A 27,996-nucleotide genomic window follows, 5' to 3' on the forward strand; every position below is an offset into this window, starting at 1 on the left:
TGGTACGTATCGATCGATTTCCGGCAGTGAGGATTTTTCTCTTATCCACAGCGTCCAGACCGGCTGTGGGGACCACCCAGCCTCCTATCCAATGGGTACCGGCGGCTCCTTCGTCGGGGGTAAAGTGGCCAGTTCGTGAAGAAGACCACTCACCTCCATATCGATCCAACTCAGCATTAAGTTTGACCACTGAGACGCGTCCCACCGGTTCACTGATTGAGAAAAACTGGCTATTCTAGTCTCTACGGTGTGAACAAATATGTACGCCAAGAGTTTCGGTTCAGCCTCTCAAAGCCACAAGGAGCCATCTTTGACATCCCTGATGGGCAGTGGTGCGACCCTTGGTCAGTGCTATCCCCGCCAGTGTCGTCATGATGGTTATGTTGCCAGCCAATGGTCCTAGACTTACACGTCTATACATACCGATACGTCTAAACGGTCCAAACGCTAACTAGTATAAAATCGGTCGTGGAAGGTTTGAGATGCGTCATGATGATCATGATACACCAGAATATGTGCGTGGTCACTGTGGTTGTGTGTGTAATCTGCTTGTTCATGGAAATGCAACATGTCTCTGGGGTAACAAGGAAAACAGTGTATATTACACAGAATGAAAGTGGTGCGAGATACACTCTGAACAAAGGAAATGACACCAAGTGGCTCGCGAAGGGATATTACGCGGCCCTAAATAATGACACCGGGTGAGTACGATCAAATACGATTATTTTCGCTGGTGTTTCTGGTGCTGCTACCTACCGGTCTACGGCCGAATGACGAAAGACAAACCATGCCGAAGTGCATTGTTTCTCAAACTGTGGGTCATGAACACTTGGGGGGTCACTGATCTATCATGCATTTAAAATTATAATCACCCACACAATTTTGGGGAGTCGAAAGGTCAGTTTCATTTAATATAGTTGTTTCAGAGAGTATACCTGTATATTTTCTGACTTGTTTAGGAAAATTCAAAATCATCTGTGGTGGTTCTGTATCTAGATAGGACATGAATGTTAGATAATTTAGATTTCGGTTGCACAGTATTCTATGTCATGTTCATTTCAGTGATATTTTATATTTATCAGATGATTGTATCTTGGATTCTTTATGACAAAGATACCCACTCCTCCTCTTACAAGGTTTTGTCTACAGTAACTAGCTCCTAGTGTATAACTGTGTAGATAAACATGTACAGTCTCTGGTGTTTTTCTAGTGATGTGGATGGAAGCAGTGTTGCCCTTAGCTACACAACAACGCGTTTCTTCCACTGGAAAAAATAAATTGAAAATATAATAAGCATACCACATCAAATGTAGTAAATATATGGGAATACAAATATCGACACCTGTTATGAAACAAAAAACCAAAACTCAGAGAGGGAGAATTGAATTGCCAATATGAAGTTTCCTTATTTTCTGTTGCTGTGAAAGCTCCAAGATGTCTGTTCATAGCACAGCACCGACAGAAAACAGCATGTTACAGTTAATCTGCCACTGTAGTGAATAGCAACAAAAATTAAACCAAATTTGTGAACCAGTAATACTTACAGTGTTTATTCAGGTAGAATTGGCCAGCCCTCAGAATTGTTTTCTCCCTCAAAAGATACACATCTTCCATATTATCTACAGAGGTTTCTGCTTCCCAGCTCTTACTCATCAGCCTGACAAATGAAAGTGATTATGTAAGCTGGGTGAGAGAATTGAAGGAGTAAGGGAATGTTTTGGACATGAACATGCAACCAGTGATGTGCATAAACTTACAAAAGAAGGGAGAAGCAAGTGGCAGAACCTTCCCCTTTCTATTTTAATATAAATCCTAAATAATATAAATTTCTATACCACCCATAAACATGGATGACAGAAACATTCTGTTTTAGTTTTCATAATCGGTGTAAAATAAATTATGCAGCTAACCTAAAAACATTTGTGTGACAAAAACTTTGTTGCACAGTGTGATCAACTTTTGAGAATTAAGATGTAGTTAGAAATATCAGTTTCATATAATGAGGCATTATACTGGACTGCTAGAGAACAGAACTAAAGAAGTTTTAGTGTAGGTTCCTGAAAACCAGATTTCGTCCAAATCCATTTGTAGTTTAGTGGATGAAGTATGCCTACAGACAGATGGGTGAAGACACAACCCACAACATACAAGTATGTGCTTTTTGTGTGAAATGATCACTTAAATTCATACAGCATATAATTTGTGGCATTTCAGTTGGGGTTACCTGCAGGTGCAAACAAATCCTCAGAACAATGATACGTCACAAGCCTTTGCTGCTGGATATGTAGAGTCACTTCTGACGTATGACCTCATGTACAAGCACTGGTACAATACCCTGCATGGCTTCTGTGAAACCAGGCAAGCTTTGTGCCAAAGGGTTCAGGACCATTTGGATAAGAACCTTGTTTGGGTCAATGACATGATTGCCAACCACAGCAACACAGAGCCCTACTGGCACCAGGTCAGATTATTATAAGTAATAAGTGCAGATATTTATTTTAGTGATGTGGAACTGTAACAAGATTCTTGCTGATCCTGTAAGTGCCAAAAATAACAAACTTAGATATTATCTTTATCTAGCAGAGTAGAATATCCATCAGAATTTTATCAGAACTGTTTAATCAAGAAATATTTTGTGGCACTATTTCCCTTGTGTGTGAGGTTCTTGGGAAGTTTTTATATACATTATTTGCTCATGAAAGAAGTGCGCCTTTGGTAGGAATTAAACCTTGAGTGAGGATAGCTGAGTTGGTACAGTGACGGGCCAATGGCTGGATGGCTAGATTCTACCCCTGGCAGGGGCAACAGATTTTTTTCCACTCCATACCATCCAGACTGGCTCTGGGGCCCACCCTGTCTTCAGTCCAATGGGCATCAGTGGTAAAGCAGCTGGGATGTGAAGTGATCGCTTACTCCATCTAGTGTCAAGGTCAGGAATGATGGAGCTATACCTCTACTCCCCCACACATCTTCATGGTGTGATGCTTAATTAATTGAGCAGAGGGACAGCTTTACATTGTTACCTTTCATCTGTGGGGTTACATTCCTTCTACTAAACAGTTTCCAGAGGGTACAAAATGTGGTGTAACTCTTGCTTCATATTCAGGAAGTCACAGGTCCTATGCCCTCATACTGGCTTTCATGACTTTCGGTTTTGCATGGTTTTCCTCAATGCTTCCACACATAAATGATGGGATTGGATCTCAAATTAACCCATGGCAGCATCTTTCCACATTCTATGAAATTCACTATTCACCCCACCAGCTGTCATTGTGATACCGTAGTAACGGCATTATTAAATAAACTACAAATAAATAGATACATGAGGATTATGATCTCCGAGATGTGATGCCATGTAGTCTTGTGCATACATACCAACATTTCGAAGGAACCTGCTGCTTCTATCATCAGGGTAGATCTTGATACTCACCCCATGAAAATCTCAGATCTTAAATTCACAAGAGTTAATTCTGTTCTATTATTGGTTTATATAGACATGTAAAGGCCAATTTTTTGGAGTCATTGTTGATTTGAAACATGAATAATCCACTTTGATAACTGAATCTTGAGGAATTAAATGCTGCTTCGCAGGTATAGGTAAAGGAAGTTTTGTAAGCACGAGACTTCAGTTTACCATAGCAACAAATTTTCAAGTGTTGCATGAATGTGAGTTATATAGTGGATCATGAAAGACTGAACTGTTTTTCGTTTCAGTACATTATGATGCAAGTATTGATAATATTTTGATGTGGATATGAGGAATATAGTATACTGTGTACAAGAGACAGTTTATGACTATTTCATGCATTCTTTGTGAGAGATCCCATTAAACAATGGCCTTGTTGCATCATTCAATAACATGCAGAACTGGAAAGAAATACCGGAGAAAGCAAGGGAAGTTAAAAGTATGAAAGCTTATATAACACACACTGAAACTTCCTGTTGAATTTGCAATGGATGTTAACTAGTTTGCATAAAATTACTTTCCTGCGAAGTTAATTTTACTTTACTTGTGCAGGTGAATCTGTTCTACTATCACCTGGAAGGACTCGCATTTGGTTACAAAACTGCAAGGGAAGCAGAAGGAGACACTTCCAAAAATCTCACTTTCAATGATCTCTTGTGAGTAGTTTCTTATTACAGAGGAAGCTTATATAAGATATTTACAACTTTTGAGATTGAACTCTGGTAATGCTTGCTACCATTCAGCCCAGAATCTTTTGTTTTCTCGTCTGCTGTCCAAAAACATAAAAATTAGAATATACAAAACTATAATTTTGCCTGTGGTTCTGTATGGGTGTGAAACTTGGTCTCTGACATTAAGGGAGGAACATAGACTGAGGATGTTTGAGAGCAGGGTGTTGAGGACAATATTTGGACCTAAGAGGGATGAAGTGACAGGGGGTTGGAGAAAACTGCATAATGAGGAGCTTCATAACTTGTACTCTTCTCCAAGTATAATTAGAATGATCAAGTTAAGGAGGATGAGGTGGGCAGGGCATGTAGCATGTATGTCTGTAATTGTATCGTTCATTTGTAGACCCTTCTTGGTTATGTCATATATATGAAATTTTACTTTTCTGTGTGTAGTATTTCCATAGTCGGGTCTAGTGTATTGTATTCATGTTCTGTTTATAGAATGTGTTGTGCGAATTTGGAGTTCTGTCTATTGGTCCTAATGACGTTTATGTGTTCTCTGTAACAGACTTTGAAATGTGTGTCCTGTATGTCCAATAGATTTAAGTGGGCATTTACTGCATGGCAGCTGATATATGTCACTCGGTTCTTCTCTAGGTTTCAAGTGGTGTTTAATTGTATTGCTAGTCTTGTAGGCAATTTTAAGGTTTGTATTCGGAAATAAGTTAGTAATATGTAGTTCTGGTCTCAGGGGCCAAAATATGTGAAGGTGGCCCATTTTTCTTTTTCTTTTTTTGTTCTTTGTGTTGCTTGTGAAAGGTTTCTGGGAAATATATGTCTGTGTTTATGGTTTGTAATTGATTTTTGGTTTTACATGTTGTAGTGTCTGTGGTTAGGTTTTTCAAAACATGCTGCAGTGTCTGGTTAGGATCTTCAAAACATGCTTTACTGTCTGTTGTTAGGCCCTGGAAAGATGGTGTAGTGTCTGTGGTTAGGCCTTTCAAACATGCTGTAGTGTCTGAAAAGATTCTGCAGTGTCTCTGTGGGCCAAAAATGGAGCCCTAACTATACTATAGTGCTTTGCCTGTTTGCAGATGGTTGAACATTCAGGGGGATCTTGAGGACCTGTTTTCTGCTTTTGATACCAACACCGGTGATCCGCCTTCAGTGAGAGGGGCTCAGTTACCTGCCTCAACCACCTGCTCTGCTCTTATTAAACTCCTACCGGACTCTTCAGATCTGTACACTTCCCATGACACATGGTCGAGGTATTTGTTTATAATCTGCATGATTTTAGTCCTGGTGTGTTTGTTGTGTAAAAAGCAGAGACACATTTAGTATGCATTTATATAAACATATTCGCTTGAAATCATCACGCTTGTGACATTTATAGCAGAAAATCAGGTTAATATTCTTGAACTAAAAATCTAGAGTTAGTAACAGGGCAAATAAGCCATTATTGTTATGCTATGCATACTCGTACATTTCCTAACTTGTCCAATTGGTCTCGAAACTTGATTTCTTAGTCTAGGGGAAGAACACAGTATGATTATAAAGTATTTAAAGTGTTTCAACCTGACTGTTGGCACTAGCCTTAAATAAGTTAAGACATTTAAATTACATCGATATAATGACTAGTTACTGAAGATGGCAGTATGGCCAACTTCGAATATCCTATACGTATGAAGTATGCTTCAGACTTGGGCTGTTAAACTGGCAACATGCAACTTCAAAGTCAAAGTCAAAGTCAAAGTCAGAGTGACTTTACGACTGGTGGTTTACCACCAATCTCCAGGTCTTGGCACCACGCCCCTTGAGACTCGCGACCAGAGATTTTCTTCCAACTGAACCCTTCAGTCATAGCCCTTATGTAACATCCTCTCTGATGAGAGATCATGAAATCTTATAAATTGAATGAAAATGTCTTTCAGTTTCCAGTCCATGCTTCGAGTCCAGAAGAGGTATATCTTCCCATACAAAATGCTTCCTGACTCAAATGATACAGTTCCTGGCCATGTTATCACATTCTCATCATACCCAGGGACAATCCAGTCAGGTGACGACTTTTATGTAACATCTGCAGGGCTTGCAACGCTTGAGACAACAACAGGCAACAACAATCGCTCTCTCTGGCAATATGTGACACCCGAGGGACAGGTATGATGTGTCTCTAAGTTAGTGTGACATATTCCTGCCCTTCATCTGCATTATCAGTTTACAGAGACACTTCTTACATTCAGACTATTTTTATTTTACAAGTCTCTAAGACCACCTCTGTGGTCTAGTGGTCAGAGTTCCTGGCTACAGATCCAGATTCCCGGCGCTACCAGATTTTCTAACCAGTGGATCTGGAACGGTGTCCACTGAGCCTTGTGAGGATAACTGAGGAGCTATTTCAAGGAAATAGCGGCTCCGGTCTAGAAAACCGAGATTAACGGCCGTGGGGATCCATTGCACTGACCACATGACACCCTCTGTCCGCAAACGTTGGTACTAACTTCGCCGACAAGCGGCAGTTGTTCGGTCGGTATAGTTCGCTTGTGGACTACAAGCCATGGATTTTCTTCTTTCTTCTTGATAAATGTAGATGTTATATAACACTGAAGGAGGTGAAAAGATATCAATGAACAGTGGGTAAATAATTTTGGAGGTGTAATTCAAGGCACTACTTTTATTTTTGTTGGTCACGGTAGCCGAGCGGTCTAAGGCATGCACTGTCTTCGCTCGCTCGGAAGCCGGGATCGTGGGTTCGAATCCCACTCAGGGAATGGATGTTTAGTTTGTGTGTGTGCATTTTTCTGTGTTTGTGTACAGGTAGAGGCCTTGTGAGGAGCTGATCACCCGCACAAGGAGTCCTACCGAATGTGTAAGATCTAGAAAAACCGAAATGAACAGAGAAGTTCATGGAGGTAGGCCTAGACCCACTGGGGCTGTAGTGCCAAGAGGGGCGGGAACTTTTGTATATACTTCACCTGCAGTGATTGAGGAAAGTTGTCTGAGTAGCTAGCAAACCACTTGAGATTCAAATCATATACCTCCCAGATGCAAGTCAGGAACATTTTTCTGTTCATGAGTTATTAATGACACTTTCAGCATCAAGACTACATAGCATTGGATGATAGAATGATAGCTGAAGGACGAATAGGAAAGGATTTGGAAAGAAGTGGCCATGGCCTAATTAAGGTACTACCCTGGCATTTGCCTGCAAGGATGGAGAAAATCATGAAAAACAGTCTGGATAACCGGTGTCCTGGCTGAATACCCCCAAAATACAATATTTAGATCATTACCTCTAGACTAAACTGTTTGGTGTCACGAGCATTCACCATTGCACCACCTACTTAGTGCTCAAAAGATAATGTTTAACAGATCACATAAAAAGCTATTAGACAGTGTGAACGAGTCTGTATTCCCATCAGTGGAGAAATATCTTATATGATCTATCACTGTGCACATAAGGTTTTGTTGAAATATGCAGATATAGGGAGCAGGTATAAATACTTGTATGCTTCCTAAGCAGTGTAGACAGTTGTTAAGTGTGGATCTCTGGCTTGGGAATAAGAGTGGGACTAACAGCCCCTCACTGCAAATAACTAGGGTTTTATGAATGAAAAAATGATTTTCACTCTTTGCAAGATATTATTAGGATAGGTACATCAAAGAGGGTGAGATGAATGAGACATGTAACATGCATGAGGGATGAGAAAAACATAAATTTCCTTCAGGAAACCTAAATGGATGAGATGACTTTGTAGACCTGCATATAGATGGGAGGATAATGTTACAGTGCATATGGAAAAATGTGCATGCGTGCATGTGCTTCATGGATTTAATTAGCTGAGGATGCAGTATAATGATGGGTAGTCACAAATATAGTAATGAACCTTTCAGCTCCAGAAGAGCAGAGAATTTCTTGACCAGGTGGCCTACCGCAAACTGTTCAAGTAACACTTCATGATGTCATTCTTACTATTGTATCGTTCACATTTTAGTTTCATAAGAAACCATCTGATGCAACTTGCAGATTTGCACAGTAAATGACTGATTCACCCCACATGTTTCAATTATTCAACCATTTTTAGCAGTGTTGTCCAACTTTAAAAAGGTATTAAATATTTTAGTTTCACTGTCTAAAATAATAACCTCAAATACTTTATGACAGGTGAGTACAAATACCCAAATATTCAACTTATTTTGATCTGCTCCCATTCTACTCTGGTTGTTGATGATCTGAAGTGGGTTTGTGTTTGGCTTATATTATGATGCTGTCAGAATCTAAATTATATAAAGCATCATAGTGTGGAATGGTATGATGATTGATGAATTGGTAAGGATTCAGGAGGAAGCAGTTTTGGCCTAATTGATATGCTATCCTGGCATTTATCTGGTGGGACTCAGGAAAAACCACGAAGAATCTCCAAGGATAGGCAGTCCTGGCTGTGATTGAAACTAAGTACTTCCCTCATTCAAGCCCAGGGCATTATCACTGCACCAATCTGCTTGGTCTGAAGTGTGTTTAAAGGCTTCTCGTATTATCATTTATTTTGCATGTTATTCTTCTACTGCTGTCCTGTGTTGTGCCTCAGGTTGTTAATGGGTATGCTTTATCCAACAAGGGTTCAAATTTATGTTTTATTTATTAGAAAATAATTATAAGTTTTATAAGTTGAAATACGTTGGGTGAACCACAAGTTGGAAACCCGCTGGAAGCCAGAGTTGAGATGCCGTACATTTTTAGCCATCCAGTGTCAGTTGTAGAGTTTATAGAAATTACTGACAAATCAAGTGACGACACGAAGCAAATCTTGCCACTGCACAAGTTGCTGACCTTAGGGGTTTTGCACGAGCAACCTTTCATGATGTTGAATTTTGAGGGGCTCGGATAGGAGGAGTGGCGAACGCTCTGATTTTAAGAGTCACTCTGCACAGATGTATGGCAGGAAGGAGACGGAATGGCGTCAGATGTGCTCATTGTCAGCCACTTCTGTAAGCGTGAATAATTTGCCTGTGGTCAACCACTGATGTTTTCAATAGGTAAATTCTGGTTCAATGATTTTAGTTTGTTTATGGTTTGTTAGAGATTAATTTTGGTTATTGAGTGATGCTTAAGAAGCAAATTATTTGTTGTGGAGCCTTGGTATAATACTGGAGGATGAAGGTCGCTAAAATGTATTAGGAAGGAAACTTGTGCATTAAGTAGAGAATAACTGGGAGAAATTTCGCCCCTTTGTCGCATTTGGCAGCATCCAGTGTAATGTGTTGCCTGTGCATTAGCGTAATGGAATATTACAAAATGTATAACAGAAAGTTTAATGGTATGAAGGTAATGTGGGAGACAACGGCCACTGTCGAATTGTATAAAGTGTCTTTCAGTGTCATTTTTTGGATTCAAAGGACGAATACCCAATTTTTGACTTTAATTAGGAATTTTGGTTTGGTAATAGAATGGTAGGATGAAATCTGGTCAGTGACTTTAGTGTATAAATTTTGGTTAATGAATTGTTGATGTAGAAACTTATGATTGTATATGTACTTGCTGATTTAAGTATATTTGTTTTCTTTTTAACATATTGAGTGTTTATTGGGGTATTTGTAACAATTATGTCACTGGGTGGAGTAGAAGCTATCCACAGATGTTGAACTTGTGGCATTGAGGCGGGACGGTTAAATTACTTACTGTTGGGACACGAAACTTGGTTTACTGTTTGCAGAGTGTGAACTTGATCTTTGATTGATTGTTAGATTGTTAGCAGTTCTGGTTCAATGTTGTTTTGAGTACTTGAGTTTTTGTGGGTCCCCTAGTGCAAGCATGTTTTCCACCGCACAGGTTAAAAGATATCCACGGACATCCAGTAGGGGGTGAGAACAGTCACTGACCCCCTATCAGGGCACAGAAAATTGGTGGGTGTTAAGTAGGATTTTCTAAATTTTGGTGGTGGCAGCGTTGGAATAAGAATAAGAAATTTGGGTGCCTCACCCCCGCTTTCATACCAATAAACTGGCTGCAAGGCGGGAGGCACATTAATTTGATGGCAGCGGTAAGATATAATAAGAAATTTTTTGTGCCGCAATCATTGTGGCAAAACACCTGTCACATGGTAAAGTTGGCTATTGTGTTACTAGCATGAATGTTGCATGTTGTATCAGATGGTTTCTAATTAAACTGAATATTTTCAAGAAAAACCCTGCACATGCAATAGACTACTAACATAGCCCAAGACTATGTTAAATTTGAATTCTCACAGCAATGAGTATGAGGAGTTCTATGTTCTGCCTACGGCCAGCACCATTCTGGTTTCTTGCTTGACTTACTCTTTGGCCCTGAAGATGGAAGTTATATGTACCTCTGAAGCGCTGATTAACTGTCACCAGACTGCATGGTATTATATTCCAGAAGGTAGAACTCTTCATAACTCAAGCCTGCTTCTTAGATTTCCTGCTGTCAGTGCAGGGGGATGTCTGTCCTGATGTTGATGATTGTCTGAGCAGGTACTGGAGCAGGTGAGGACAATGGTGGCCAACAGGTTGGGGCACTGTGGAATGAGTTGGAGCAAAACATTCAGTCTGTACAACAGTGGCACTTACAACAATCAGTGGATGGTGGTGGATTATAAGCGCTTCAAAAAAGGGACACCTCAGAGTCTACTTAAGGACAAACTATTGTGGGTCCTTGAACAGTTGCCAGGATATATCAGAGCTGAGGATAAGACTGAAGTCCTGAGACAACAGTCTTATTGGCCAAGTTACAACAGTCATTACTTTCCAGATATATACAATCTCAGTGGACAAGGGGAACTTGCAGCTAAGTATGGAGACTGGTGAGTATTCAAGAATTTGACCTTCAGGCTCTAACTGAAGAATAAGTGCCACCTCTGTATTTTCCAAAAGGTTTCCATTCTTTGAAAGCTGTTCATGGAGTGAAAAATGAAACTTCCTCTCAATTTAAAGGCAAAAATCAGCGATAGTGTCACAGCATAATAGCCATATACAGCATATCTATTCTAGAAATGTGTTTGCCCATATTCATGCTCAGTTTTAGCCTCAAGATCGAACATACAATATGCTAGCACATGTTAGTTTTAACAAGTTTCCTGCCATGCATCAGTTGTTTGTCAGCAAGTGTACTGGCTGAAAAAAAAAATATTGCTCTTACATGCAAAGAATGGTAAAGGAAGGTTAACATCCATTACAAATTTAATTGTATATACAGAACCACGTGTTTTTTCTTCAAAATTTTCTTCTACTTTAGAAGCTGCCATTTCAGCTGCAACAACCAACCTTCTCCTATTAGTGCAATACTTTAATGGGTGAAGAGCATATATCATTGTCTCACGCCAAAGGAAAAACATGGAGCAATCTAATATATTTCTAAGTTACCCAAAGATTGCAACTATGATCATGGAATGAACATGCATAGGTAAAGTAGACTGAGGGCTCTCAGAAAGTATAGCAAAGTACATTATGATGGTACTTATCAATAGCTTGCCCCAAGGCAGAACATTTTTATTTTCACTCTTACACTCAGACCAGCTCTGGGACCTGCCCAGCCTTTTATTCAATGCAATCTTTCCTTAGGAGACAAGCATCACGCCTGGGATCTATAATGCATACAGTTCTACCTCCATGTATCTTGTATAACTTAACAGCATGGTGCAGAGACAATTTTACATTTACATTTATTTTAATTCAAAATGTACAGTATTAAGCAAAATAACATTACATTACAAATGGAACAAGAGTTCAAGAAACGAAATGTGGTACTATTCAAGTTAATGGCAACATATATATGCATGTCTTGGCATGATTTTATTAGTGAAAACTGATTATGCATATTGGAAACTGTATTAATTTTGAAATACATTAATTTGGAAAGTTGTTCATTAATATATGTAAAAGAAGAAGTTGGTATGTGAGATGTGCAGTTCTCGCAGTGTGTATACATAGATTACTGTCTTTTGGGATCTGACACTTATGTTAGCTGGTAACTGGGTACCAACATTTTGAAAGAACCTGCTGCCATGATCTTCAGGGCACATGCCTGGAAGATGGAGGCAGGAAGTTCCTCCAAAACATTGGTACCTGTCTACCAAACTACAGAGCATGACATTCCCGAATACAGTAATTTCCAGGTAGGTGATATATATTTTACACCATGTAATAGTAGTAAGAGTCTTACCAGCACATATGTCAAGAGTAAGTTCCCATTTGTAATGACATGATTTTACTGTCTTAGATTTTCAGAATGAAATATAATTTTGCAGGTTCACCTATGATCGGACTCCACGTGCTCTTATATTCAAGCGAGACCATGTGAAGGTGAACGACACATCAAGTATGATTGCATTAATGCGTTACAATGACTACTTACATGATCCATTGTCTCGGTGTAACTGTACACCCCCATACAGTGGAGAGAATGCTATCGCTTGTCGTAACGATGTGAACCCAATCAATGGTACATACCCATTTCCAGCATTGGGACATCGACCACACACAGCAACAGACATGAAACTGACAACAGCGGATCTTATTACTAAACTTCAGTTCATTGCTATCGCTGGCCCTCCATACAACACCTACCTCCCACCCTTTCAGTGGAGTAAATCAGATTACAAAGATCTTCCTCACCTTGGACATCCTGATGTTTTTCAGTACCAGCCAGTTCTATTCAAGTGGCAGTGGTAAGAACTGCATCGAGTTACTGCTGCATTCTGCTTCAGTTGGTTTTAGATTTGGCATTGTATTCTGAAGATGGCAAATATATATATTGTAGCGTGTTAGGTGTGTCACGCCGTCGTTTGGCATAGCGAGTTTATTCCTTCGCTCGTTTACACACACTTTACAATCATTCCCGTCTGCAGTGTCACAATCACTGCTTACAATAACTCGGCGACGCTGGACTATCTCTTCTGGCGGTTATCCCAAGACTGACTTCCATGATGGCTCGATCACGACTGGCTTCTTAGCTGGCTACTCCAAGACTGAAGACTTCTCGTCGAAACTGGGCTTTTATAACCTTGGCCGCTGTTAGGCAACGGACCCTTTGTTATAACCATGGAGACTCCTGTTAGAACTACAATGGAGCAATTGTTGTTTCCTATGCAATGGTCTATTCTAGTGTTTCCATAGCAGTGACTCTTCTGGATTGCAAACACGTTACAATATATATATCTTCAAATTTATAATACTCTGTACATACACTAATATAAATTTTTAGCAAAATACCAATGGAAAATTGTTAAGAGTGTAATTGAAATAAGGCCATAAGATATGATGAGTAATGTAACATATTTAATATAAATATAAACTTCATAAATACCTTTTCTCTTCCTTGCTGTGCCATCCATGTAAACTTGATACTCCTCTGTTGTGCTTATTGCTATTTGTGCCCTAACAACTTCAAAGAATTTGATTTTATGTATGCAAGATCTGAAGCTCTCATGGCTGTTAAATTTAATAACATCTTCTTGGACTATCAAAGGAGTTGGTTCCAAGTGACTAATGTTTCAGGGAATATATCTGTCCCTATCATCAGAATCTGATGTGACATATGAACACAGACTGCTGGTTGGTATACAGGTGGGACAGTTTGCTTTCATTGAAACATCACCGCCTAATGATGGGTACAGAGATGGTCCCTGAAACATGAATCATTTGTAACCAACAGACACAGCTGATAGACTGAAGAGATTTCACTGATTTTCTTTTAGCTGAACATAATACAACACTATATTTTTCAAATTTTAATGCACTCTTGAAGGGAATGTTCATTCCTATCTTGAAGTGTTAAATTCAAGACCTTAATTTGTTATACAATACCCTTGTATAAAAGCATTTGATTAGTTTCTGCATATAGTAAAAAATTACCAAGGTATTAAGCATTTCTTTTTTGTAAATCTTTCATACATGTGTAAATTTTTGTGCCACACAAATATAATAGTGCACTGTCAGACTTCTAGGAGGCATCTGAAGGTGAAAAGGAACGCGTGGTATTTGGGGAAATGCAAGAGCTGAAGGCAACGAACAGTAACTGCTTCCTCCAACAGATTTTACTAAAATCCATGATTGTTATAAGCGAGAAATGCACATCTTTCCAAGTATATTCCACTTATCAGCATCACTGTGTACAGCAAATATTTTTCTGAAATAGTAATTTGTCCAGGCCCAAACATGAAACTCAACTTTGTTTCAGCCACACTAACAACAATTAAAGCAGTAGTTTCAGAACTCAAGAATTTCTTACATTAAATTTCGGCTATTTATTAAATTAATATTAATTCAATAGGGGAACACACTCATATTATGCAGTTTAAATTGGGCTTCAGCTGGGACTAGAAAAAAAATGTCCACTAAATCTGGGACCAGCCATGTTTCTGTGAGAACACAAAATCACATTCTCGCAGCCTCAACATACAGTCAGTGTCTTACATTAATGATGTATTTTAGGCAGCTGTGAAATAATTCAGTGGCATCCTGTGGTATTTTAGCCAATAAGATGAGAAATTGTATCAGCCAAACTGAAATGTAATTAAGAGACCAAAGAAATGTCAAATGAAATTTTAGTGTTGGAACTGATTATTCAAATCGAATTCCTTGTGCCAGAGGTAGTTCTTTGCTATAGTTGATAGTGACAGTAGAACGTCTCATGTATTGCTTCCAGGAATCACTCCCAGACTCACGTCCACCTCCTGTGTGTTTCTCCCCACCAAAAGCCCCTCCTATTTCTGCTCCACTGGTCGGGATATTCACATTCACAATGCCACAGTCAGAGCCCTTTGGTCCAATCCACTGAAATGAACAAACTGTTTAAGACACAAAGCACTGCCTACTAGTCAAAGCTCTTTGGTCCAATCCACAGAAAAGAACAAAGCACTGCCTACTAGTCAAAGCCATTTGGTCCAATCCACTGAAATAAAAGCGTTTAAAACACAGAAAGCACTTCCTACTAGTCAGAGCCCTTTGATCCAATCCACTGAAATGAACAATGTGTTTAAGATTTAGAGAGCACTGCCTATTAGTTCTTGATTGGTACTTGGGTCCTGTAACAGTGCTGTTTCACCTGCTTAACATGCCCTGTACCAGATGGTAAGCTGATCATGACTTGTGACTGGATTATAATCTGGAAGGAGACAGTCATGTCTTATTTGAAAGTCCTAGCCCAGAATTCATCTGAAGGGACCAAGAAAAACAATGAAAACTTCATGACAGTCTGAAACCTAAGATCTGAATCGGGTAGTGATGAAATCTGAGTCTACAGCGGTGCCATTATATCTACATGCCCTGCAAATGGTTTTGGGTTTAATTTTTAGAAGACCTTCAGAATGCACGCAGTTTCTATTAAGAATTCTTAAAATAACTATGACATTACCAAAGAGATGGTACGGCCAGCTACATAAATACAAAGCATAATATGTCATTTCACATCATGGAGAATTTAAATACAGTGCAACCTTGATGTTACGAGAGTTTATAAAATAAAAAAATATGCTTGTTCTAATGTTGATCTACCTTGAATATGGAGTCCAGACTGGCAGTAAAGAGGCTGGACGAGAGTCCCTGATGTACCTCATTGTTCCACATAATGGCCTGATCCAAACTCTCTGCCTTCAGCACATAAACAATTGGAGCAAATGTCTCTTTATGCACAACACTTGCATTATGAGGCAAGCCTGTCACAATAGTTGGCTCAACAAAGAAGCCAGGTCTCTGGATCACCTACAAAATATGACAGTATTATATGGGCTGTCAGCTGTCAGATGGAACTTCAATTAGCAATGTGCATATTTTATAAACGTGATTCTTCAAATTTTTCATATCATATTTACTTGATACTCATCTATCACAAATAAAATTTACTGTCACAAATTAAAAATTACATGAAGTCATATGCTATTTTTCCTTATACTTTTTTATTTACATATATTATTGAAATTCATTTAAAATTACTCGTAAATTTGTAGATCTTAATGGGAGTTATATTTATTGTTATCAGCATCTTTTAAAATAAATTATTTTTGGTGAAAGTGATAAAGTTTTGATTGAGCTTCACATAAATTGTGGATGACACTGTATTGCTGTGGACCAATATTACCAATAAATTTTGCCCCATGACATTCAGTATGGATCCCAAATGATAGCTTCATCAATGTCTGATGGGTGGTTTCAACATGAAACATGGGGACAGACAGATACAACCTCCTCATTATGAAATCATTTTGTGCACTCTGTGCAGAAAAGTAGCTTACTTTCCCTCCAAATTCAACGGTTCCTCCAGCCTCCACTGCTTCAGATATTGCATCCTGATAGTTCCTGACAGCAGCAGCACTGTGTAGAGGGCCAATGAGAGTCCTTTTATCTAGAGGATCACCTACACGCAACAGCACTTGTGTATAAGCTGCCTTAAGACGTGTCAGCACCTGATTATAAACCTGTAAGAACAAGATCAAACAGTAGGTCCTTTTTATTTCACTATTATTGCTGCTGTCATCAACTGAAACAGTGATGAAGTTTCTTGATGTGGTAGGGAATAGAATTTGGAAAGATATAATTTTTAAATTTAATTATTAACAGTAATGTTTCCACAATGCTTTAACACCAATTACTGGGGTATATGGGACTACAGCGGTAAAGCTACATTCGCTCTAGATCATGGCAATAGGTGGAGGTGGGTGGACAGTTTCAAGTTCTGGCTGCTTTACTTTCAGAGGAAAGGTTCTGGGTACTCATTACACATGAGGCTAGATACGGACCATGGCCAGTCTGGATGTGGCAGTAAAGAAAATAGCCCATGCCCTTCCTGGGGATAGAAGTCCCAGAGATCCAAACTGAAGTTAGCAACTATACTATGCAAGCTATTCAGAATCATTAAATAATTATTATCTAGCAAATTAATTTTATTTTAAAATACTGCTGGTAACCTTTACGTTTAATGTCATTTAACTTGACTTCCAACATTACACTTAACCTTTTTTTTTTTTTTTCCTTTCTTGGCACTACAGCCCCAGTGGGTCTAGGCCTACCTCCATGAACTTCTCCATTCACTTCGGTTTTTCTAGATCTTACACATTCGGTAGGACTCCTTGGGTGGGTGATCAGCTCCTCACAAGGCCTCTGCCTGTACACAAACACAGAAAAACGCACACACACAAACTAAACATCCATGCCCTGAGTGGGATTCGAACCCATGATCCTGGTTTCCAAGCGAGCGAAGAGAGTACGTGCCTTAGACCGCTCGGCTACCATGACCGGCACACTTAACCTTACTACAGTTAAATATCCATTCAATAAACAAAATTCTTGTCTTCTTCTTTACAAACAATTTTAAAAAGTTCCTGCAATAATATCTCTTCTCTCCAGCTAGATTACTGAAATGAAACAGAGAATATCAGTTGGCTATATTAATTTATCAAATGATATAATCAGTTTTTAAAGGCATGTAAGGTCTAGCTACATAACAAATCCATACAAAGAATTTTTTAAGCATTTGTTGGTGGTTAAAAAGGTTAATGAAAGGAAGAGTCAGAGTCAGAAGATGCCATACCTTGGTGTGCAGAATGAGTCGTCTAGTAGTTGTGCAGCGCTGACCGGCTGTCCCCACACATGCAAACACAGCAGCTCTCACCATCATATCCAGATCAGCATCATGGTGCACAATTAGAGCATTATTGCCACCAAGTTCAAGCAGGTGACGTCCAAACCGCTCTTGAACCAACATACCAACCTGCAGAATACATGTACAGTTTAAGTGATGACATGAGCAATGAAAGTACTGCTGATAAGAAGGAAATAGAGAGAGAGTAACGGCTTGATGGAAAAAATTACATACTGAAGAACTTCATGCTTTATATTGTCACGTGCAGGGTGGTAAGCATGGCAAAAATAACGGGTTATAGATCAGATGATTGGATTTATTAGCACTTTGGTTAATTACCATTAATACAGAGCTATCATCGATTTACACACTTTCCAGTCCACCATTTAACACGCACTAGGATTCTCAGTGAAGTCTTCTTGCTATTTTGTCATCAATCACTCTGGAACATTAGAACTAAAAATAATTCTGGACTCACTCCTCCAGCTTACAACTGACTTGTAACTACCCTGAAATGAACTTGCTTTTGTATTCACTTATCTCATAAGCACTCTGCACAGACCCCATGGAAAACACCATCTCTATTGGTGATGACATCACCACTTTCATAGCACGGTCCAATATGCAGAAATGTGTTTACCGAGCCATTGCCTAGAAGCGGGTTGCATAACCCCGTTGTTCCACCGCTGCTCAGCAAGGGCAACAGAGAAAACACAATCTCATCTACTGTTGCCTGTTGGACTGTGCTTACAGAAGTGTGCCTGGCGATGTGTTGATAAAATCTATTGCAAAATATTTCATGTAATAGTGCTGGGATGGTGTATGAATGATGGTTAACTGGGAAGAATGTGTAGTGTGCATGGGGAAAATGAGAAATGCACACATAAGTTTGATTGTGAAACCTCATGGAAGAGGATCTTAGGTAGGGTGTGAAGAGGTGGGATTCTGTGAAAGAAGGTAATGCACTTTTGACTTACTTCAAAGCATGAAATATTCTGTTGGAGTTGAGGTTCTTACAGTGATGATTGTGAAGAGTACTGTCTTCTGGGCTACTATTGTTGGTGCAGTTGTTCGAAACACACGCCATTACAACCCAGAAGAACGTATTCTTCATGGAATATCTTGACTAAGTATACATTTTTCAATGAAAATCCTATAGCACAGAGTTAGTTATGACTTCTGATCATGTGTAAGGAAGTATGAATTCTGACATTTATGACTTACATTCCAGTTCAGGGCCGCACCATAGCTCAAGCGGTTAGTCGCTTGCTTCCCACCGCGGCGGCCCAGGTTTGATCCGAGGTCTGGTCAAGTGGGATTTGTGGTAGACAAAGTGGTGTTGGGGTGTTGGGGTTGAACTGAGTACTTCAGTTTCCCCTGCCAATCTTCATTCCACCAATTGCTCCACAATCACCCTCACCTATCATCTGGGGCTGGTACAATAGGCCAGAAGTGGCCGCAGTACAAGGGACTTAGTCCCACCCCACTAACATTAAAAAAAAATTACATTACAGTTCACTGGTGGCAGGATTTATTTTGAAGGCATCCCCAGGCAAAAGGGCTTAATTATTCTTTCTTTCCTCATTTCTGACATGAGTCCAATGAATAGTATTTCACAATATGCCTAATAAATTTCATTTCAACAGCAGCTATTCTGCTTTGTTACTGCTCTCCTATTTCCACTCCCATGTAAAAATGTTGGTAAAGCTAGTGTTACTAAATTTTTAATCTAGCGTGTTTCTGGACTTCGGAGGTTGTAAGCATTGTGTTGACAAGGTCTTGTACTGTGATTAATTGGTTTCTGGAATAGTAACAGTTATGACCAAACTGCTCTGCTAGGTGCAGGTAGACTACAATGTGCTGAGTCTTCTGCTGTTCATTTCAAAGCACTAACTTTTTCATCCAGAAGTGACACCTTGCAAGTTAAAAGTTTGAAGAATATGAGCATGAATTTTGCGACTGCACATCTTGTATGCTGATGTCTGCATAGACTGACCTGGTGCCCAACCTGCGTGCTTCCAGTGAAGGACAGAAGAGGAAGTCTGGTGTCACGGGCCATGGTCTCCCCAATGTCACTGCCACCAGAACAGAGACAGCACACTGCACCAGGAATTCCATTTGCCTCCAGGACACCTGACACAACTTTTGTAGTTGCTACTGATACCAGTGGAGTTGAGGGTGCACCTTTCCACAGCACACTGTTTCCACACACCTGAAGAATTTGATATTCTGAAAACAGTTGTCTCTTGACGTTCTTTTTTAAACATTCATTCCAAAGATTATTTAAAAGTCCTGAGGATTCTGCAAAATTATTTTTTGCATCCAGTGGGTATGAAAAACTATTCTGTGTAACTCCCAGGATATTTAAGGTATCTGGGACAGAAACCTGTAAAAAGGGACTTTCATTTGCATTTTTCTTGCAGAATGACTCAAAATATAGGCTCATAAAACAGTGTTATAAGGAAATGCCACATACCATAGCAATGGCACTATTCCAGCCATAAACAGCAATTGGAAAGTTGAATGCAGAGATGACACCAATAACACCAAGTGAGTTCCAGTTTTCCAAAAGGACATGTCCAGGCCTTTCTGAAGGCAATAACTGGCCTTTCAAAGTGCGGGAGAGCCCACAAGCAAAGTCACAAACATCCACATATTCCTGCACTTCCCCAACACCTTCTGTTTGAATCTTACCTTAAAATCAGAAGTAAAAGTAATCATGTCATGAATACTGTCGTGTGTGATTTTATCTGAAGTATCTAAAGCTAGAGTGTCTCTTTTCATTTCAACAAAAATTCAACAAAACAATGAAGTTTTTACCTGCTCTGGTCTCCAAGTAGCAATTGTTTGGTGTGAAGAGTGCATGAAACACAACAAGGTAGCACTGATGAGCCAAAGGTTTTTCAGGTGGAAACAATCCCACAGAAAGATTGTTTGAATGCATAATATACATGCATTTACTAAAATGTCACATGCTATGTAGTTTCAGTAGATCACACAAATGACCCTGGTGAGTTATGGGTCTGTGTATGACTGCTATATAGTACAGGCACTTTGATGAATAAGATCCATCTTAAGAAGTGCACTGCTCTAATTACTGAGAATAATACTGTGAAAATGTATTGGGATGCTAAAAGGCGAATGGAATTCCTCTAAGTGCCTGGGCCTTAGATACTACTACTACTACTACTTAACCCCTAATGATCAAGATAGACAGATTCCAAGATGTTGGACACTGGCCCATACTGACTGAGCCTATTGCTTGAGAAGACATCACTACACTTGCAGATTCTGCCATGTGAGGTTTGACTCTGTGTACAGGTAGATGTGTAGCTTACCCATTTCAAGGGAGACTAATTTTCCTAGAGGCTCAAGCTTCGACCGCAGAGCATCTCCTATCTGCCTCACAATCTCTCCTCTCCTTGGTGCAGGGAGATCAGCCCATGAGCACCACGCCTGTTGTGCAGCCTCCACACAACGATTGTAGTCAGAAATATTGCCAGCACGTACCTTTGCAATTTCATGACCATTGGCTGGGCACACTGATGTTATTACCTGTAAGACATTTGAAATAGGATATAATTCATTCTGGCATAGCATGTTTTCCTTCTGCCCCTTTAAATCTTTACTCATGTTCTGCTTTGGAACCATAGCTTCTCTGCACCATTATTTCTCTTTATTTCTTCTGTCAGATGGTTATTCTACCAGTCAGTTATTTCACATCATCTTCTTGATCCTCCAAGTTCCTGCCACTGACTAGACAATTCTACCTAAATTCCACTGATCAGATTCCAGCTTCAAGTAACGTTTCTTTCATTTACACTTTCACTTTTTAATGACTTTTTCCCTACATCCTTATGTTCTTTCACTTACATTTTTCAGTGTTTTCTCCTTTACGTACCTTTCAACAAATTTTGCAATTTTGATTTTAAATATGTCTCATCAGTGTTACTTATTTATGGTTTATTTAGTGATGATGTCAGTAGCTCTAGTTTCATAGCATTGAATGACAGGATGATTAATGAACAACAGTTTCAAAATGATTTAGAATAAAGTGGTCAGGGTCAATTTCAAGGCATTATCTCAGCACTGTTGCCTGGAGGAAGTGGGGAAAATTACAAGGAACTCATTCAGCATAGTCTGTGTCCTGGCAGAGATACAAACTGCACACTTCCCGAATAAAAGTCAAAAGCTTATTGCCTGAGGCAAACTGGGTTACTTGACCTGTATGGATGATGATATAAATAAATTCATCAAACATTCCAAGCATGGCAAACATAGAACTCTAGATCAGGTAAACTGTAAGTTCACATTCTTCCTCTGACTCCTGTCCAAATGCTGGGACAGCTGAGGACTGAAGCTGTAATTTTTGAAGAGGCAACTTTATATTCAACATTAATTATTTTTAACAAGACAAACCTACTACGCAGGTCGTACCAAAAGTCATGAGCAACTATCTTTTGCATGCAACCTGGGAACAGCAGACGAAAGAGAGTATGGTGGTAGGTGGAACCAGCTGTTGTGTTAACCTTGAGTGTCTTGTGATGTCAAGAGCTTGCATCATGTGACCAGTATCACTCCTAATAAAATGGCCAACAACGATATGTCATTTCGCCAGCGTGCTGTCATCGAATTTCTTGTGAAAGAGGAAATCCCTGCTGCAGAAATTCACCAGACTCTTCAGTGTGCTTATGGAAGTGTGTGCATGGGTGCAAGCAGTGTTCGAAGAATGGTGAAACATTTTAAAGATGGGAACACCAGCATCATCGAAGAAGAGCCTCAGAGCGGTCATCCTCGAACAGCCTCAACTGAACGCAACAAAGAAAGAGTGGATGAGATCACTGAAGATGACAGGCGTGTGAGTGTGGACACAATAGCCTGAAAACTTGGAATAGGGCACAGTGCAGTACAGGAGATGATTGAAAGCTTGGGCTATAGGAAAGTTTGTGCTTGTTGGGTCCCGCGGTTATTGACCGAAGACCACAAAGGTCAGCGAAAAGCCATCACCTCAGAACTGCTGCAGAGATATCGACACAAAGGCGACGATTTTTTGCTCTGTATTGTGACAGGTGACGAAAGCTGGTTTCACCATTTCGAGCCTGAAATAAAATGGCAGAGTATGGAATGGCACCATTTGCATTCTCCATCAAAAAAGAAGCTGCAAAGGTGATGGGCACAGTCTTCTGGGATGCAGAGGGGTTTATTCTGGCCGAATTCCTTGAACCTGGGCAAACCATTAATGCTGCTCGTTATGTCCAGACGCTGCACAAGCTCCGTCATGCATTGCGCAATAAACGTCCGGGATGAAACACCATCATATTGCATGACAATGCTCGCTCCCACGCCACTCGCCTCACATTGGAAGCAATTGCAAAGATGGGGTGGGAAGTTCTTCCACACCCCTCTATAGCCCTGATCTGGCACCCTCCAACTATCATATTTTCGGATTTGTGAAGGATCAGCTGCATGGACAACGTTTTGAGACAAGGGAGGCAATTCAGAAAGCAGTGCCTCAGTGTCTTTGAATAGCTGGAATGGAATTTTACAGAAGGGGAATTTTCAAACTCCCAGAACGCTGGGAGAAATGGGTACAAAGAAGTGGTGATTATGTACAAAAATAAAGAAAGGTCTGTAGATTGAGGTGGTGTATTTGGTTTGTCAATAATAAAGCATGTTACTTTACAAAAACTTGTTGCTCATGACTTTCACTATGACCCTCATACTTTATTCGGGTCTTCAAATATAGTGCTGTATTATATACAACATAGCCCATGTTCATATGTTTTTGTCAGGGCTATAATTGGAACTACTTCTACTTTTTAAGTAGGCACTCAAGAAAATTAAACCGCACCTCAAATGATCATGAAAATATGGAAAATAAATACTCCTTACAACTCATGGGCTCATTACATCCTTGAGAGATTTAATCATGTAACAACATTTTTCAGAGTTTATAGCTTAATGCGCATCCAATTTCTATATTAATTAATGTTTAAGCATAAGAACTTAGCTTCTGGTTTAAAGGCAATATCCAAATTGACAAATTTTACTTGAAGTTTCACTGAATATCTTTCTTGCCTAGTATGGAATTACATACTATTATTTTCTCAGTATTTAATACGGATTTGCACAAAACCATGAGCACAAATCATTCATAACCCTATTTATTTTCTGCTGTAGAATCTGTCCATTTTCTGTTGCTACTAAAATGTTTCTATCATATGCAAATAAACTTCTCTTCTTCTCTTTGATACTCGCATTTATTGACAGCTAATTTATGAAAAATAAAAATAATATCCATTCAAGAATTGAACCCTGTGGAACACCATTTTTAATTTATTTTAATGTTAGGCCATGTTTTCCTTTACTCGTGCTTTTATTACAATATACCTTCCATTCTCCTGCAATACTTACATCGCCATTTCCAAACCATGTGCCATCAAACACTCCATTGTTCTCCTCTTTAAGATCCAATTCATTCCTCAAGAACGAGTACTTTGGATCATTTATCAGAGGTGAAATAGACATGTGTCGTCTTGTAACTTGAAAACAGGAAGAAGTTGATTGTCCTAGTGCTCTGTGGTATGTGCCTAGGCAAAGGATGCAAACACCGTGTAGTATTAAATACTTCACACAGATGAAGAAACTTAAATCCTTCATAATATGCTTGAAGAAACAGGAAGTTCTGAATAACTCGCAAGTATACTTGCCTATTATAGACTTTCAGTCCAACAAATCTTATGTCGTTAATGTCCTATTTCGAAAATGTAAATATATGATCCAGTAACAAAGTTCAATTTAACTCATGGGCTAGTAAGGTGTGCAGATGGCCATACAAAAATAACCTAGACAAACCAGATTTCTTTATTGTTTCGATGTATTCTTTTACAGTCTACAAAAATTGTATATTTTCCTAAGATTTATTAGCATACAGAATTCCCTGCTAATATAGCTCCCACTTCACAAGTGTGTGCATCTGCACGTTATTTTTACTCATTGTATGCAATTACTGTTAAAAATGCAAAATTATATATAACGTTAACACTTGTAAGACAAATAACCAAGTAATATCATGCAGCAAAGATTCGATCAATTTCTTCCCACTGCATACAAGAATGTAACATTATCGCCTGTCATTTAGCTGTTATAAAACACCGTTCCTCCAAATGCTTGAAAAAGAGTGACATAAAACAATATTGTGGCCCTGAAAATAACTGTCTTTTCTCACAATTCTATTTTCTTCCTGTAATGAGAATCATATGGTGCCACTGAACCTACCATTCCCATTGGCCTGGACTGAACTCCATTTCATTACCCCACACACTGGCCTGAGTGAGCATGTCCTTGCAATCTGTCTGTACAACCAAGCCAATTTCTCACCCACGCACTTGTGAAGATGGAGGCAGCATGTTCCCCTGGGATATGGTCTCTGTTAAAGGACTGGATGGGGCCACAACCCAGAAAACCACAATCTGAAAAGCCTGTTCTCCTTTCCTTGGGCCTCAGCTGCAGTCATATTTTTTTTGATGGCTTGGGGGTGTCTCCTAACTAGATAAAGCATTCATGTTTATGTTAATATAAGCATATCATTGGTCTCTATCCTCTAAAATCTGTTTAGATATTGTGACTTGACAGATGAAACCTGAAACAGTGGAAAAATAAGCAGCCATTGCTAAGTAATGAGTGGCAAACACATTTCCGCAGCAATGAATAAACACACAATAGGGGAACTGCTGGAAGCGGTGTCTTTTATACGGGCCAAGCCAAGGCTATATAATGAAGACCAGCAGCAGCTGCTCGAGTCACCTCCACTAGAGGGGGTGTGTTAGGAGTAGTCAGACCCCTCCTTTCATTAAAGGGGAGGCCCAATTTCAAAATATGTAAAAATCTTGGAAAGAACAAAAAAATGGTCATCAGTCCCAAAATCAAGATTTACTGTGCTGGTGAGGACCAGCAGCAATTTAACTGACTGACCTGTCAGTGGCTCCCAGTCATAAGAAAATAATATATGGTCATGAGTCCTGTGTGACTCAAATCCAAGATCCACTGTGCTGGCAAGGACCAACAGCAATTTAGCAGTCAGTGAATCAGTTGGTCCTGAGTTGCACCATTAGCAGCCATTATCCAGTAACAACTAGCGAACAAACAGATGACTGTGTAATGTAGTTGTAGTGATCTATGGAGTGTGTAAATCAGTGAGACTGTTAAGTTATTTATAATTACAGCCTATAATCATTCAGCAAATCCAGTTATCAATCCAAAATCCATGCCTAATCATTAACATGTCATAATATTATACTCCTAGGTTGGTTGGTTGGTTTCCAATGCACTACCCAGGGGACATGTATGACTTAAAGAATGTCATGGATGTGAGCAAGTTTGTCCCCCTATACTTCTAGGTATCATAAGTATTTCTTTTCTTGAGGTTTCCCAACAAAAATTTTGCATAAATTCCTCATTTCCTTCATACCTAGAAGGATAATATTAAAAAAAAATCTTAAGAGAAATATAGTTTAAAGGGTTGGATGTGGACAGGTACCAATGGTAGATTTATATTAACAAAAATATGAAGCTTTGAGTTTAATATGACCAGATGAATAACTATGGGGGGCACATGGTAGCATAGTTGCTTGAGGCACTGCTACAAGCTGGAAGGTCACAGGTTCAAATCCCAATGAGGTGGATTTTTTTGATTGACCTAATCCTGCCAGTTGCACTACGGCCCCCCTGGGGTTGACTGAGCCTCACCTGGAATCTTCCTTGGGGGGGGAGGGGGTAAAGGGCAGCCAGCGTGTAAGGCTGACAAACTTACCGCCGTCTCACAACTCTATGGGCCTTCACAGCCCGTTACAGGGATAGTTTTACCTTATAGATGAATGATTATGACATTTTCAAAAAGACTGTATACCGCTAAGTTGATGGATCAGTATAGTATTCATTCCTTTCATCAGTCTTAAGTGTGATTCTACTTACAGAATATTTGAGATTTTCACAGGAGTGTGTGTTCAGGTTATGGTGGATACCAGGGTTTAGGAAGAACAGTATGTTTCTCTGAAGCACTGGTAAGACTACATAGTGTTACAACACAGGAGACCATAACCTTATGATACTTCACTGCGCAGTATTTGAAGAACATCCAAGCATATCACTATCAGTTCATAACAACCTCTATGTCTGGGAATAAAATGCACAAAGCAGCAACTTGAACTACAAACCGTATGTATAGCACTGAAGTACTGCATGATGCCATGGTCGAATACGAATTAAACAAATAGTGACAGAAGACATTTCTTCTCATAAAAAATGAACAGAGGCTATATATGTGGTGAACAACGGGATTAACTGACTGTATATGACTTAATGTGACGTAAATTCTGCACACCTTTGTAGAATGAACACAATTTCCTGAAACAAATATATTCCATACAACTGAAATTTTTGAATATGCTAGAAACCCTAACGACTAATAACTTTCTTTAAGAAAAACATCACAGAGACAATAGTAATACTAAGCATTCTGGCATCTGTATGTAACTTCTCTAAATGCCATCAGCACCTGAGCAATCTTAACCTTATATCTGCACTGTGTTCACTTCATTTAAATGGAGTCAAAACTCTTATTAATGAAATTCTGTGTCAGCCTTCATATGTCAAATGTGACCTTTGGACCCTTCACCTAGACCACATTTTATGTGCGCTTTTATTTGCCCTTTCTAAAATGCTGGCACCAACTGTCATACAACTGTGAACAAGTAAATACATTCTCTGAGACTGAACTTTAGACCCTGTTTTCCTTCTCCATGAATAAACGATAACCTCAATGGCCTGCATGTTATCTCACTCTGCCTTGTACAATTTACAAGCATAGAAACACGAAATCTGTTCATTTGTGTTGCAACTTCATTTCTGGTATAAAATTTAATTCTGTTCTACATTCCTACATGTAACTGCCTCTATGATAACACAACCATTATGATCAAAATGGAACACAATATTGATGTGGGAGAAACCTAAGCAGTTTATAGAGGCAAGGGTCTGGACTCTTCCCGCCATTGTTTGAATTAAATTCTAGAGGAATGGAAAATGAAAAACCAAAGCGTATACCTGGGAAATAATAGATTTATTAAATCAATATTATTTGCAGATGAGCAAGTATCTGAAGTCTGCAACTGGGTCCACTTTGCCTCATGAAGTTGAGGTGCTATTTCTAGGAAATAGTGGCTCCTGTATAGAAAACCGAGACTAACGGCTGTGGGAATCCATTGCGC

At 39.3% G+C, this 27,996-nt stretch overlaps 2 protein-coding genes across 12 annotated transcripts; one reads left to right on the plus strand and one right to left on the minus strand.

Moving 5' to 3' along the window:
- Nucleotides 1-382: 382 nt before the first annotated feature.
- Nucleotides 383-12,962, plus strand: LOC111871797 (putative phospholipase B-like 2). The gene is made up of 7 exons (XM_023865142.2): nucleotides 383-701; nucleotides 2,215-2,461; nucleotides 4,019-4,122; nucleotides 5,232-5,405; nucleotides 6,069-6,294; nucleotides 10,627-10,955; nucleotides 12,399-12,962. The coding sequence occupies exons 1-7, from the start codon at nucleotides 490-492 to the stop codon at nucleotides 12,820-12,822; spliced, it is 1,716 nt and encodes a 571-aa protein (XP_023720910.1). The 5' UTR covers nucleotides 383-489; the 3' UTR covers nucleotides 12,823-12,962.
- Nucleotides 12,963-14,168: 1,206 nt separating this feature from the next.
- Nucleotides 14,169-27,912, minus strand: LOC111871798 (alpha-aminoadipic semialdehyde dehydrogenase). 11 transcript variants are annotated; one of them, XM_023865146.2, is made up of 10 exons: nucleotides 27,670-27,705; nucleotides 26,944-27,133; nucleotides 24,143-24,318; nucleotides 21,067-21,283; nucleotides 20,205-20,422; nucleotides 19,725-19,940; nucleotides 17,678-17,857; nucleotides 16,383-16,565; nucleotides 15,646-15,852; nucleotides 14,169-14,925 (listed from the first exon to the last, which is right to left on the minus strand). In XM_023865146.2, the coding sequence occupies exons 2-10, from the start codon at nucleotides 27,014-27,016 to the stop codon at nucleotides 14,713-14,715; spliced, it is 1,683 nt and encodes a 560-aa protein (XP_023720914.1). In that variant the 5' UTR covers nucleotides 27,017-27,133; nucleotides 27,670-27,705; the 3' UTR covers nucleotides 14,169-14,712. The 11 variants fall into 11 exon arrangements, with proteins under 11 accessions (XP_023720914.1, XP_033610309.1, XP_023720913.1 ...); XM_033754418.1 differs by lacking the exon at nucleotides 27,670-27,705 and adding an exon at nucleotides 27,545-27,659 and having other exon boundaries at nucleotides 27,111-27,133; XM_023865145.2 differs by lacking the exon at nucleotides 27,670-27,705 and adding an exon at nucleotides 27,300-27,506.
- Between the last annotated feature and the right edge of the window lie 84 nt (nucleotides 27,913-27,996).

This window comes from Cryptotermes secundus, unplaced genomic scaffold (assembly GCF_002891405.2).
Source record: "Cryptotermes secundus unplaced genomic scaffold, Csec_1.0 scaffold873, whole genome shotgun sequence".
Taxonomy (NCBI): Eukaryota; Metazoa; Arthropoda; class Insecta; order Blattodea; family Kalotermitidae; genus Cryptotermes; species Cryptotermes secundus.

Excerpts from the sequence above, each read along its gene's own strand:
- LOC111871797 (XM_023865142.2), top strand. The coding sequence starts at position 490 with ATGATGATCATGATACACCAGAATATGTGCGTGGTCACTGTGGTTGTG. Across the intron at positions 5,406-6,068 it reads TCCCATGACACATGGTCGAG|TTTCCAGTCCATGCTTCGAG; the intron begins GTATTTGTTTAT and ends AATGTCTTTCAG. Across the intron at positions 6,295-10,626 it reads ATGTGACACCCGAGGGACAG|GTACTGGAGCAGGTGAGGAC; the intron begins GTATGATGTGTC and ends TTGTCTGAGCAG.
- LOC111871798 (XM_033754418.1), bottom strand. The coding sequence starts at position 27,615 with ATGAACAGATTTCGTGTTTCTATGCTTGTAAATTGTACAAGGCAGAGT. Across the intron at positions 17,858-19,724 it reads GCACGCAGGTTGGGCACCAG|GTTGGTATGTTGGTTCAAGA; the intron begins GTCAGTCTATGC and ends TGTATTCTGCAG. Across the intron at positions 14,926-15,645 it reads GTCTGGACTCCATATTCAAG|TGGATTGGACCAAAGGGCTC; the intron begins GTAGATCAACAT and ends TGTTCATTTCAG.